Consider the following 14456-nt stretch of genomic DNA (forward strand, 5'->3'; position numbering starts at 1 on the left):
AATAAAAAAAATCTGGTATCAAACTACCAGAGAAGACATTTTAATAATACGAAGATATGAATGTAACTACAAGGTTTGGCCTGCAGCAGCCCCTGAAGTTAGTTTTGGGTTTTCTCTGCGGTTACCATCTGTCCAGCTGAGCAACCAATAAATACAAGGAAACATATTAATTCAAACAGTAAGGTTTTATATACTGAGGATTAACTTTCATTTTTTAAATACATCTAACAGGAGGCGTCACTAACAGAGTGACAGCTTTTAAAATGCTGTGAACTCAAACCTTTGCTCAGGTTACAGATTTTATTTTTGGATTTTAGCTGCTCTGAAATCATCAGATTAATTATCCTGCTGCTTGGAGCTGGAAGGACAGATTTAATGTTGGATTCAGTGCAGACTAATAACCAAGAAATGCTTTGGATACGTTGATAAAACTAACACCAGCTGGGATAAACTTTGCATGAACTGTGAATGAACAAATTTAGACTCAGCAGAGGCGTCAGGGAAACGATGAGACGCTATACTGTACTGTATGTACTGTACTGTATGTACTGTACTGTATGTACTGTACTGTTTGTACTGTACTGTTTGCTGCTGGAGACGCTTTAATGATTCTGTCTGAAACGCAACATGAGCAAGAATAGACAGAATACACAATAAAGCCGGGAGAGGAAAGAACACGGAGGGATCGGCGAGGTGAGGGAATAAACTCAACCTCAGATCTGCTGCAATGTCAACAACAAGGAATAACACAATCCATTAGCCGGTCTGTGGCCGGGCGGCCGGCCGGCGGGGAGCTGCTGACACGCTCACCAGCGGAGCGAGACCAGCAGCTCTGCTGTCAGTAATGGGGGGTGCAGCCCTCTGCTCCGCTCCGGTCAGCCAAGTGTCAACTCAGCGTGAGTCTATGAACACTTTGAGGAGAAGCTGGACGCTCTGCGTGTTTTCAGTGTGATGGGAGCAAAGGTAACGCTGAGGCCGGGCCCTCAATACTGCAGCCTGGGAGCCAGTCCACCAGCATGTTGAAACCGATGGAGCAAGAACTTAGAGGTGACCTACTGAGCAGGTAGGGGTCGCTCTAAACATCTTCAAATCTGCCTCTGTCTCTTTAAATCCAAACAAGCTGCTGGCCACGCCCCCAACTCAACGCTTACACTCACAAGAAAATGGCTGCAAACAGATTAACTATTATATAACCGTACAACTTTGAAAAGCAGAAGTGGAGCCTCCTGCACAAACAACCAGAATGTAGCAGGTGGTTTCTGGGTGTCTTTTCCAGCAGCCATTGTACAATGCATAGAGCGGAAAAACCAGCTGACTAACCGTGCTGGAGCGGCGGGCTCTGCTGCAGTTGCTAGGTAACGGTCAGTGCCTGTGTTAGATTAAAGTTTTTTAAACGGCTCATTTTCCAGACACCAAGAAATGTTAACATATGGCCAATAAGTGGCTGTTTTGTTTGTTATGTTTTTAAGTGCATGGTCTGTTTTCAGAAGCAGCTGAGATTTAAATGGAATTACAAAAATGTACAAAATGTGAATTTTGCAAAATCTCGGTTTTAAAAATGCTCTGGTCATGGATTCTGCCGTCTCCTCTGCTTCTAAGGGACATTTTTGAAAGAGAAGTGCACTGTGCCCTGAGACACCAGAGAGGGAGAAGAAAGAGGAGGAGGAATGGAGGATGCATTAACCCTCTGCAGCCAGAGGCCAGCCAGGTGAGCCGCAGCGCTCAGAAAGGGCAATGAAGGATGGGAAAGAGGTTTTCCAGTGTTTGATGGAGTAAAACAGGGAAGTGAGCAGCTGGTGGGTCACAGGATGATAAAGGTTGAAGCAAAGTGTCAGGAAAACATCTTTATGGACATAATGTGCCTTTCTCCTTCCACTACAGAACTAGTATTATTCTTAATTGAAGATAAAATGTTATATTTGATAGAATTAGAAGTTATCTTTGATCTGATTATACCTGAAAGAACTAGGGATTTATTTAGACATGCAGAACTGTTAATAGATTAAAAAAAAAAGATTTTAAACACAATAATGTTAACAATATCTCAGTGTATCAAAGTAACAGGGAATGAAAGTTTGTAAAAAAAAAACCAAAACAAATAAGAACTCAAAGACATTGTAGGGTGACATCATGAATGCAAGATCCCGCCCCAGCTTCCTGCTGGAGGGCAAAAAGCTGCTTGCTAACGATGATTAGCATCAGTTTTAGCTGTCAAGTTGTCAACATAATGTGCTAAATCTTAAATGTTCGTCTGATATAAAAAAGAAAAATGAACGCAGAGCTTTGCTACTAATTGTCAACACTATAACAACTAGATAACAAGGTCAGAAAAAGTTTTAAAGAAAATACCAAAGGAGAGGGAAGTAGGTCAGTCATGCTAGCTTGACTATGACAACCTAAACATGTTGATGTGCTGCAGAATTCAGTGTGTTTTAGTTCAGTTAAAAAACCTAACAACAACAAATCATCAGTAGAGCAGATGTTTAAATTAGCTAACCTACCACTGCTGTGTTAGCTTAGCTAATAGCAGCTGTAGCTAATTAACCACCACTGTTAGCCAGTAGCAGAGGTAGTAATTAGCAGCAGCAGCTAATCTATCACAACGATCACCTATTAATAATCACATTGAGCCTGAAAACATAAAACTGTAACGAACTGAATGTTTTGTTCTCTATGAGGGAAATGTTTGAGTGTTTTTTGGTGTTAAATCCTGAAACATTAGCGCGTTGTTGTCAGTTGCTATGGCAACGAGTCTCCTTGTAGCAGAACCGACAGAGTGGTTTTGAGTTTTTGTTCAACGATTGTTTTTGCGTTATTTTCCCTTTGCTGCAGCGATCTAAATTAATAAAACTTCATCTCCAGGTTTCATTTGTTAACGGTTTTACGCTACGGATGGAAAGGAAAAGGAAAAGTATCGTCTTCTTGCCCTCCAGCTTTGTGCACAGGCACAAAATTTCTACATGTAAACAATAACATGCAACTATGTCTCTACATAGTTGCATACATAAATCACCATAAATTCTAAAACTAAACCAAAAGTTAAAAAACAGATTAGAAACAAATTGTTCCTGATTGGGAGAAAAATCTCTAATTATTGTAAATCAGAACCTGAGATTGAAAATGAGCAACATTTCAGCAGCAGCAGTTTGTTTGGATGACCTTTGACTCGTCTGCCCTCGGGCCACTTGTTTCCCCACATAATGAGGCCGTTTAACTGGTTTATAACGACATGTTTGCTCTGCTGCCTGCGCAGCGCCTGTCCCTCTTCCTCTTTGTCTCTTACTCAAGCTTTCAGCTAATATCCTTCCTTCTCTCCCACCTCCTTCGCCTTGAGTTTGGCCAATTTCCTCTCTTCCTGCTCCTCAGTATAAATGATGCTGACCCTCTGAGGGGCCCTGAGGGGCCCTGAGGGGTTCGGGCTCTAAACAGCCGTTACAGGTAAGATAAATGGCAGCGCAGCCGGCACCCACCTGGGCAGCACAACGCTGCAGGTAGCCTGATTTATCTTAACTAGCATACATGCCGAGACAACATGCATGTAAAGATGTGAATATTTGGTGTTTCCTTTAAGTTCTGACTTCTTATTTCAGCTGAGGATCAAAGGGGACAAAAGGTCAAAGGGCACACTGCAAAAACACTAAATCTGAAGTATTTGTGCCCAGTTTCTAGTGAAAATAAAGCAAAATTAACTAACAAGCAACTTTTCAGCAAGAACTATGAACTTAATATTGATTAAAAATATTATATTGTTCCCTATTATTTCACTTATGACAAGATATTTTTAGTAAAATAATCTGCCAATAGAAGCAGACGTTTGTCATTAATATTAAGGAATTATTGACTCAAAACAAGCTGAAAAGTTGCTTGTAAATTAATTTTCTCTGATTTCAATAATTTCAAGTGCATTAACATATTTTGTGTTTTTGAAGAATATTTTGGAAATAAATGAATAAATCTTAAACTTTTGTCATTACAAACACAAACTTCAGAGAATGTTATTTGTATTTTATGCAATAAACCAACAAAAGTTTATGATTATTCTTCACTAGTCAAACCAACTGACTCCACATTAGGAAATAATCTGTTGCTTTAATCTCTGCAGAAACGCAGCTCTTCCAGATGTTTCTGGAGAATGTTAGTGGATAAACCATGAAGACAAAGACAGACCGCAGCAGATCTGGGACAGATGTGTAGAGATTTTTAAAGCAGAGCTCGGTTATTAAAACAATATTTCACCCCGACGGATCGCTGGCCGGTCCATTATCCAGCATCCTGTAGTCCATGCACTTTCCAAACTCTCCTTTTGCCGCCAGTTATAAAGCTAAACCTGTTAGCTTAGCGCTAACAACCAAACCAGATGCCAACCAGAACATAAGCTGTGAAGGTCTGGACCAAACAAACCACTGAATCAGTTCATTTATTGTCCTGGGTTTCCTTTAAAAACAACATTAACACTATTTTAACAAATTTTACTCCTGTAAAAGTAAAAACTAACCATCCAAGAGTAAAAAAGTCTACTCAAGTTAATAATCATTTAATATTTAAAATTACATCCAAAATGTAAAGTTAAGTGGACATTTTGATATTTTATAAACAAAAATAATAATAATTCATATTAATATAAAAAATAACAAAATCAGGCAAAATAAAATGTTTCCAAATCAGTTTGTTTGAATAAAATCTTCATAAACTTGAATAAAACCAGCAGGACTGAGTCTGTCTGGTGGATTTCTGGTTAAAACATGTTTGTCTTTCATTCAGTGGGAAGAAAATCCAGAAATTTTACTCAAGTAAAAATAAAATACGAATGAAAGTAAATTTTTTCAAAAAGTTCCTGATGGTTTATAAGGCAGGTGGTGAGATCTGTGTTTATAGCTGCAGCTGGTCTCACCTGAACCACTTTCTGGGCCTGGATATCGACGACCAGCAGCCGGCTCTGGAGCGGCTGGGTCACGTAGACGTACTTCTCCCTGACGTTGACGGCTGAAGACCAAACGCAGCGCTGCGGAGACACGCCCTCACCTTTAGGACACATCTCCTCCTGAGGAAATCGGATGAAACAAGCAGAAACGTTAGCAGCAGATTCACAGGCACTGGGATCATCACCGAGTGATTCAGTCCGTTTAAGAAGATATTTTTGAGGGATAATTCAGCCTGTTGGATCGGTTTCACCTGATCTAAGGATGCTAAAGTTTAAGAGGAGCTGAGCTGCCTGTGTAGCTTCTGTAGAGTTCAGTTATCACTTTATGCCACCAGTACAAACATTGACCCTTGACCTGATGTGAAACCAGTGAAAAGATGAGGGAGCAAAAAGTCTTTGCCTGTAAAACATTCCTGTGAATCAAAACTCTAAAACTGTTGTTAACCTTATTAGCTACCAATTCTATTTTATGATTAAAAAGTGTATTTTAATCATAAAGTGAACTAGCGGCAGTCCAGATTACTTCAACAGAGTGAAATTAAACTTTAGTTTTGCACTAAAAAATATTTTTGCAACCAAATCGTAACGTTAGCATTGCTAGCTAGTTGCCGTACTTTTACTGTTTGTATGAATCCTTCACATCTTTTCTGTCACTTCAAAATTCTGCTGCACAAAAGATTTCAAACTGGTTCTGATTAGGAGCATAAAGAAGAACCACTGTAACACAGACTGCTACAGGAGAAACTCAGCCACTGAAAAAACACAAAATCTTACCAAGTAGCATTTTATTAGTTTCTAGGGCAAAATATCTTAATACATTTCAAATAAAAATAACTTACAATTTGTCAGCAAGATGTAAGAGCTTATTTTAAATATATAACTTCTTAATATTGATGAAAAAGTTCCAGTTCCACCTGCAGATTATTTTGCTTAGACATTTTCCCCTGTTATAAGTGAAATAATCTGCGTTTTCATCAATATTGAGGATTTAAAACAAGCTCTTATATCTTACTGAAAGTTTCATCTGATTTCAAATGTACTAAGATATTTGCAGTAGAAATCTGACCAAAAATACTTGGTAATATTTTGTGTTTTTGCAGTGTTGGAGTAACTTACTGCAACATGACGTACAGATTTTATTTTTAAATTTGTTGTTTCCACATTTTTAATTTGACTTATGACTCTTAAAGCAAAAATCACATTAAAAACAACCAAATTCCCTTAAATTAAAGTTCTCCATCATAAATCACACCTCATCCGACCTCAGAGCCGCCAGACGGCTCTTCACTTTGACCACAAATATATGATCTCATTTCCTTCCACTTAATGTTTTGCACTGATGATGCTTTTGATAATTGATAATATAAAAATAATAAATCATCAGGTAGAATCTTTAAAACCTGTCCTGAGCTTTTCTGATCCACTCAGAAACTTTAATTCAGATTTAAACCCAAACTATCCTGGTTTTCTAACCCACTAAGCCCAGAGAAGCCGGACACACACCAACATCTGGACTCAGGAACTGGCCGCCACACGGCTTCCTGCGTTTACATCGATCCTTAACACCATCACACTCCTGAAAAACCCAGTTTTCCTCCAGAAAACAAGAATCTTGAACCTTTAAAGGCTCTCGTTCAGATCCAGTGGATGAAAAGCCCAGGGGTCAAAGGCGAACTGTGTTCACCGTTTAGTTGGAAGCCATTGACTAATGGACACAAATAATCCCATTATATTTAGAAAAGCAAAGAGTCACATTGTGACAGCGGGAGGAGGGAGGACAGAGGAAATCAACCTGGACTGAAAACCGCTGTAGGAAGATTTAATAAAGAACAAATTTAATAATCTGAAGATTTGATATGCAATTTGAAGAGGAATAAATAAGAGTTGTATCAATATTTCCAAATAAGATGATGACTGTCGCCGCTGTTTAATAGAAACTGAACACAAAATGTTCAGCAAAGACCAGAAGCTTCACTGCGTAATACTTTGGTGCCTCTCTCACACTTTCATCCGCCATTGTACAAAGAGACCGGCCACGGAAACAGCGGCTCGTCCAAACGCATTTAAACCCAAAACGTTAAAACGCTCAGACATTTGGTGTGAACACAGCATACTTCCTTTTTCTGAAAAAGAAAAGTCTGGCATGTATTTGTATTCAAACATTCAAGTCACCAAGAAAGGAGAGAATCATCCTACAGTTTTACACCAATAACTGAAACACATCTAGACTTCACCTGGCTTTTCTCTTTAGCATGTTCAAATATAAGCAACAACATGTAGCTTCCCTTTGGGATCAAAAAGGTTTTGCAAAAGTTGAGTTGGTCTGAGCAGGTTTTCATGGTTCAGATCTACGTACGTAGGTCGCGACGATCCTCTCTGTCCGCTTCAGGTGTCTCCGTATTTCACATTCGCTGGGCTGCAGGACGGTGATGCCTTCATCAGAAAACACGTAAAACATGTTTCCCACACTCAACCCTACAGCAGGACAAGAAAGGAAATGTTGTCAAAATGTCGCCTTAAAAAGAACAAATGCAGTCTGAGCCACTCTAAATGCCACTCTTGTCAAATCTGGCATGTGATGGACATTTCAATTTCAGAGGGACTCAGTGGGACTCCTGTTAGCGAGCCATTATATTAGCAGGCTGGGACAGTGTGCAGGCCTTCAGACGCTGCTGTCAGCTGGATGAAGACACGGCGGCTCTAAATATCCCAGATCCAAGGGAAAAACGAGCCATTTGCATAATAAAATACAGTACCGCTTTTCTAAATGTCATTCTGTATCGCAGTCTTTCTCAAACTGTGGTTCCCAGGCGCCCCCTAGTGGTCCGCCAGGTACTGAGTGTAAACAACCATTTATTTAAGGTGGCTTGAGCTCAAAGTTCAACGCTGCAGCTAGTTTACCACAGCACTGTGTTTAAAAATAAAACCGGGTCACTAAAAAGAAAAGCTGAAGATACCGGTGGAAAGTTTAGAATCCATAAATTCAAAACTCACAATAACTCAAAATGTCCCGAGTCGACTTGTTCGTGGTTTTATTTCGGCCAGTCACATTTACGAAACAGCGCCACCTTTCACATTAGGAGGAACAAAGACAATGAGTTCAGAGACTAATATTCTGATGTCAGGCTGTGTATAGTAAGATGTTGTGTCGTTGTGGGGGCAGTTTAAGGTCAGGTGGTCTGTGAGAGTTTGTTAAATGTTGTAAGTGATGCTCGGCCTGACAGAGTTTGAGAAACCGCCGCATCGGGCTGGGAATCGAGAGCCGGTTCAGTTCCTTGGAACCGTTTCGCTGCTTGCTTAACGATTCTTCTAATCAGATCCCGTAACGTACTTGCATCATGACGTATCGAACACGCTCTGTATTTTGCTTTAGAAAACATCCAAGATGGCGTCGCAGCAGAAGCGCTCCACAACACGTTTATATTCCACCGAAAGATGAAACCGGGCCGCTGGAACATGTGCAGAACTTCAACTCCATTAAAACGGGGAAATACATCCAGCGTCCTCCGACAGCCTGCAACCAATCTGTATGAATGTAAAGTGTTTGATATGTTGCTTAGCAACAACTGTGACTCTTAAAGGGGCGGAGCTTCAAGCGTTAAACTGCTGGTTTAATGGTGAACCAGATGAAGATCTTGGACTTCATACCAACTTTACAACTTCAAGATTTCAAACACATTTGCTGGTAAAGTCATGAAAAAGTCTTAAATATATTGGAAAAGGTAAAAACTAAGGTTTATTGTGATACTTTCCTACTTATTCAACTGAACCTTAAAGTAAAAATCACATTAAGCTTCTGTTGATTTTGTATAAAATGTATTTATAAAGGAAAACACACAAAGCTGTTTTCATTTTAGCCACAAAACTGGATCTGCCATAAAATATGGATTGTTTCCCTTTTTCCTCCTCATAATGATTAAAGTAAAACCTCTGCTCCTCTATTTTCTCTTTCTGGTTGGGACTTGCAGACATTTGCCTGGAGGAAACAACTTTGTGGGACCTTTAGGTCAGTGGAGTCAGTAAATCTGCTGACCTCTCAAAACAAGCCTGCAACAACTTCAAGTGCACAAAGAAAAAAAATATATTTTAAGAACTGATAATGTATTACCTTCTTCTCTCCAAAGGATGTTTGCAACTGCAGAGAAGAAAAGAGGTGGAAAAGGAAGAAAAACATTAATTAATCTTAGCTTACACATATGCTGCAGCTGCAAATTGTTCCTCACTGGTGATGACAGGCCATGTTTTCTTCCAACTCTGAAGTTTATTATTTTTCCTTAGTGGAGACATGCAGACAGTTTTTCAGTTTAACGAAATGTCTAATTAAATCTCTCTAAGCACTGAACATCATCTCATAAAAGTGATGCAATCTCCTCAAAAGAAATATTTGCAAAACAAAGTATTTTCCAGTAGGATCAGTGTACACCTTTAAGCAGTCCATAAAACATAAACATCCAAATTTCCATAAACATTTAATTTATCATTTCATTTGAGTCGGCTGAGATAAAGGGGTTTTCTTTGTTTTAGATTCTAACATGGTTGAATCTAAACTTTGAAGCTTTTATGGATAAACTAACACTTCACATCAGCTTCTGAGAAAGTGAGTATTTTCAGATTCATTTGTTTTTTTCAGGGTTTTTATTCTTTTCATTGACTTGGCTCGTCCCAAAGACGTCCAGGAATTTGATTCTCCATCTAAAATCAAAGCCAAATAAATGCTTAAAATCTTTGCTGCAGTACAATAATTCATTACATTTCATTATTGCTACACAGTTTTTAAATCAATTGTTTGTCTTCCACTAATAAACACAGAAAACACAAAATTGTACCAAGTATTTTTGGTCTAGTTTTTAGCACAAATATCTTAGCACACTTGAAATAAGACAAACGTAAAAGTAATTTTTCAGCAAGATATAGAAGCATGTTTTAAGTAAATAATAATAATGAAAAAGTTCTGGTTCTATTAGCAGATAAATTAACTTGTATCGTGAAAAATGTCTTGTTACAAGTGAAATAATCTGCCAATGAAACTAAAACTTTTTCATCAGCTGCTATGATATTCAGACAATGAATCACCTAAAAGGCACAAACCTTTGTCAGATCTTTTAAAAAAATATTTAACTTCCACAAAATCTACATTTGCTAAAGTGCTAGGTCAGGCTAATGCTAGCGTTTGTACTCGGTTCTGACAAACACCAACTGACAGATGATCAGTAAAGCAGGTAATCTACCACCGCTGTTAGCTTAGCTAATAGCCGCTAATCTACCACAGTGATCAATTATTAATAATTGCAAAATAAACATGACTCCTGAAAACATAAAACTGTGACGGACTGAATGTTCTGCTCTGTTTCTCACTGTTTTTTGCTGAATCCTGATACATGTGGTGGTGTTGTTGCCAGTTGCTATGGCAACAAATCTGTGTGTAACGTAGCCGACACAGAGAGCAAGACAAAAGCTACATCTCCAGGTTTCATTTAGTTAATTGTTAAACTTCTGGATGTAAACAATAAAACGCCAGCGGTGCGTAGCATCTGAATACATATTAAGCTAATCTTGTGTGATCAAGGCTAAACAGAAAGGTTTTAGTTTTTTTTGCTTTGTCTTTATCATAATAAAACATAACCTCTAATGTTCATCCTGAACTGTCCTGGAATATCTGGGAGCTGAAACAGGGAGTCCAGTCTCTTCCAGTGAGAATCAATAAAAAACCAAATGATAAAAGAAAATATTTGGCTTCTTTTGTTGCACAAACAGTGAAACCAACAACTGGAATCAGAAACTTGGTTGGAAATCAATCAATCTAAATCTGTCCCAGAACCTTTTTTATAATAACTTTTCTTAACATTATGACAAAAGCATCAAACCTGCACTGAACCCGTCATATAAAATGCTACAGCCACATCCGTCACATATTCTGCTAAATGCAGCTAAGAGAAATCAGACGCTGCTAACCTGTGTACCTACAGATTCACTTCTCTGTTCTCAGAATCACGATCTGCTCATCGTTCCTTTGCAGATTAGAAACAGAGGATCGGCCTTTCAGGCCTTGCGGCTGTGAAACTATCTGCTTTAATCACTCAGTTCTTTAAAAAACACTTAAAATAAAATCTGTTCTTTCAGGCCTGAGCCTTCGGTACATCCTGGATTTAGCAGCTGTCTATTTGCATATGTTCTTATACCGGCTTCTTTCATGTTTTTATTTCTATTGACCTTTAACGCCTTATGTCTTTAGATCTCTTCTGATCTTAAGTGCTTTGTGAGTGTGCCGATGAAAAGAGTTTTATAAATAAATCAATTATTCATCCATGGTTGGCTCTGTAAATGACGGGATCTAAGTGGATGTTATCTCAATGTGTTCGACACGGATTAGAAATGTACATTTGCATTTCTAAGCTACAGATTCTACAGTTTTAAAAATAAAAACAAATTATACAGTAAACCATTTTTTCAAAGCTTCAGATTTTTTCCAGGAGCCTGGTTCTCATACATTCTTCATGAGAATAAATAAATCTCTTAACTTCATTTTTCTTTTTCTAACCGTCTTTCAAGGATGGAATAACAATATAACTTTGCTCACCTAAGAAGACCAAAAATCTAAATGAATTTATGCATTTTATCGATTCCACACAGGCAGAAAGTTATACATATGATAATAATTGGATAAATATCTATTAGCAAATTTAGCTCCACTTCTTCTGGCCACCCAAAAGCTTCTGTTATTAATAAGATTTTATTAAATGTGGGATTTGACATGAATCCAATGTGAATAGAGTTGATATAAACATTTCAGGCTCAAAGTGTGACATCCGGAAAAAAGTAAAAATAAATTTCAAATTTGTGCACCATTTTCAAAAAACATCACTGTTGTTTAATCCTTCAAATTAAAAATATAAAAAAGTTGTAAATAAACGTTAATAAAATCCTCACTGGAATGGAAAGGAATAAAAACTGTTTCTAAAAATATTCTCTAAAATGTCAGATAATCTAAAGAACTTCCACTTTAAAGATTTACAGATTAGAAAAATAAAACTGTTCAGTTTGTATTTTGTTAGTTGTCTGATTCTTATTGGCAGGCCTGATAAAAGCTAATCTAAGATAATAATTTATCTTAGATTATTAGATTATTTTAAATACCTTAAAATCTCAGTTTACAAACATAAAACCTCAGGGAGCTTTGAAAAAAATAAAATGTGATTAAAACCTGATTTTAAAACCTCTAGATTATTAAATTAGTTTAATTTTTAAGCAGTAGTATGTATATTTAGCGTTTACTACTTCAAAAAGGTTAAAAAACAAACATTGAAGCTTTTCTAAAATCGTGGCTACATTAAACTAGATTCATCATCTCTCTCACACATTTATTGTTTTTAATCAGTTAAGTAATTTTTGACATGAATTCCCTCTCACATGTAAATTAATGTTTTATTGGTTTCTGCTTTTGACTCCAAATCATTTTATCACATTAAGAAAAACAAATGAATTAGATTTACTTGTCCTCATTTACTTTTGGGTCAGATCTTTTATTTTCATGTTTTATTATTTTATGCTGCGTTACGTCATTTGTTTTATTTTTTATTTAGGATGTTTGCTTTTAAATGTAGCACAGAAATAACCCAGGTCCCTCTTGAAAACGAGATCTAGATCTCAACGGGGTTTACCTGATTAAATAAAGAAAATAAAATTAAATAAAAACACTAGTAACAGAATGTTAAATGACCCAGCACCGTCAACCACTTCTGGAAACTTGTGCAGCATGCATCTGAGCGGTAAATGAAATAAAATGTGACTTGCGTGTTTTCTTGGCTGAATCTTCCACGAACAGAGAGGAGATGTCCTCGTCCACTCCCACCTCGTTCTTGGCGATGCAGGTGTAAGCGCCGGTGTCTTCGTAACGCACGCTGCCGATGAACAGCTCGCTGCCGTTAGCTACCAGGAGAGCAAACAGAAAGCAAACAATAAACGGCAGGTTCTCTACGCTACAAACCCCCTGCATGTTCTTGTTTACATCTGGAAAAGTCGCCCAACGCTGGAGGGCAAAAAGACGATTCTTTTCCTTTCCATCCGTAGCGGCGCTGCAGCCGTAGAACCGGTAACAACTGAAACCTGAGATGAAGCCGTTATTAGTTTAGTGCAGAGCGCCGCAGGAAAGGGAAAATAACGCGGAAAAAACGTTAACAAATAACTCAAAACCACTTTTTCTCGCTCTCTGTCTCGGCTATGCTATGGCCGACTCGTTGCCATAGCAACAGCGCAACTACACGTTTCAGGATTCAACACCAAAAAACACTGAAACATTTCCCAGTTTTATTTAAATCACACATACATTTAAGATTTATCCTGTTATATTGACAACTTGACAGCTAAAATAAATGCTAGTCGCCGTTAGCCAGCAGCTTTCTGTCTTTTACAGAGATAAAACATATTTACACACATTCAGGTCAAGTCAGTGTTTGACCTCTGCATATACAGCAGACATCATAACAGCCTCATGTTCATAAACAACTGGATGTAAAGGAACCAACTGAGCAGAGGGAAATGATTACCCATAAACACCAGCTTCTACTTTAAGGTGCGGAGGAGGAAACGGTTTAATCACCTGGAAAAATGCCCTCATGTGATCGTGTGTTACTCCATGTGTAACGTAATACACACAACACCATGAATCACTGTTGCTCTGTGATAGTAGTTAATACGAATCAAAAAGCCTCATTTGGATCGCCGCAGCTGCTGGTTCGATTCCCAGGATCAGGAGAAGATTTCCTTCAGCTAAAGTCACAGGAATAAACTGCAGGAAGCCACAGAAACAGCAGAGCAAACCTTCTTCATCCTGAACAACACTGCATTGTTCTGGCTCTATAGAAGCAGGTGATGTAGATTGTATTAAGAAAAAATCCATCATCAAAGTCAAACTCTGATGTTTGCAGAAGCTATGGTGCAGCGGCACCCTGACCCGTCCGGCTCCGATCACCAGGTGAGCCGGCGCCGCAGTGCAGCTCACAGGTCACTTTCTGCAGAAACATTAAAGGAAGATCCAGTTCCTGTCTGGGAACAAACACACGGATCTTTTTACTCACTGTTAGAACCGATTATTTCTTCTTTTATGCTCATATTTACATCCTGATTCTATCAGATGATTCTCACTTAAAGAGTTAGGCTCCATTTTTATGCTATAAATACTTTGAGCTGTAAAATAACGCTTCAAAATACCTAAAGAATTTTTGAATATTTCACAATATATTAAATGCAAATTATTTTTTAATTTAATATATTTTGAATTGTACATTAATATATATTTATAAATACATTAAATTCGTATTAATATATTACAAATTCTAATAGAATTTAAATGTAATATTTTTTAAAATATCTAAATATATTTTTAAAAATATATTGATATATCAAAATATCTTAGTATATATTGAAATACAGGGCTGTATTATTTATTAATGTATTAATATACATTTCAAAATATATTAAATTCAGATTATATTACAATATATTCAAATATATGAACTTGGATTTAATATATTTTGAA

The 14456-nt window shown here is 37.6% G+C and overlaps 1 protein-coding gene across 1 annotated transcript in view; it reads right to left on the reverse strand.

Annotated features, from left to right (window-relative positions):
• Positions 1 to 14456, reverse strand: part of fstl4 (follistatin like 4) — a 200462-nt gene that overhangs the window by 12838 nt on the left and 173168 nt on the right. The window contains exons 10-13 of the mRNA XM_023342536.1: positions 12713 to 12847; positions 9030 to 9056; positions 7278 to 7396; positions 4892 to 5041 (exon numbers count right to left, since the gene is read on the reverse strand). Coding sequence (XP_023198304.1) covers positions 4892 to 5041; positions 7278 to 7396; positions 9030 to 9056; positions 12713 to 12847 — 431 coding nt within the window. The remainder of the gene's footprint in view (positions 1 to 4891; positions 5042 to 7277; positions 7397 to 9029; positions 9057 to 12712; positions 12848 to 14456) is intronic.

The sequence above is a fragment of the Xiphophorus maculatus genome, chromosome 11 (assembly GCF_002775205.1).
Source record: "Xiphophorus maculatus strain JP 163 A chromosome 11, X_maculatus-5.0-male, whole genome shotgun sequence".
Classification (NCBI taxonomy): Eukaryota; Metazoa; Chordata; class Actinopteri; order Cyprinodontiformes; family Poeciliidae; genus Xiphophorus; species Xiphophorus maculatus.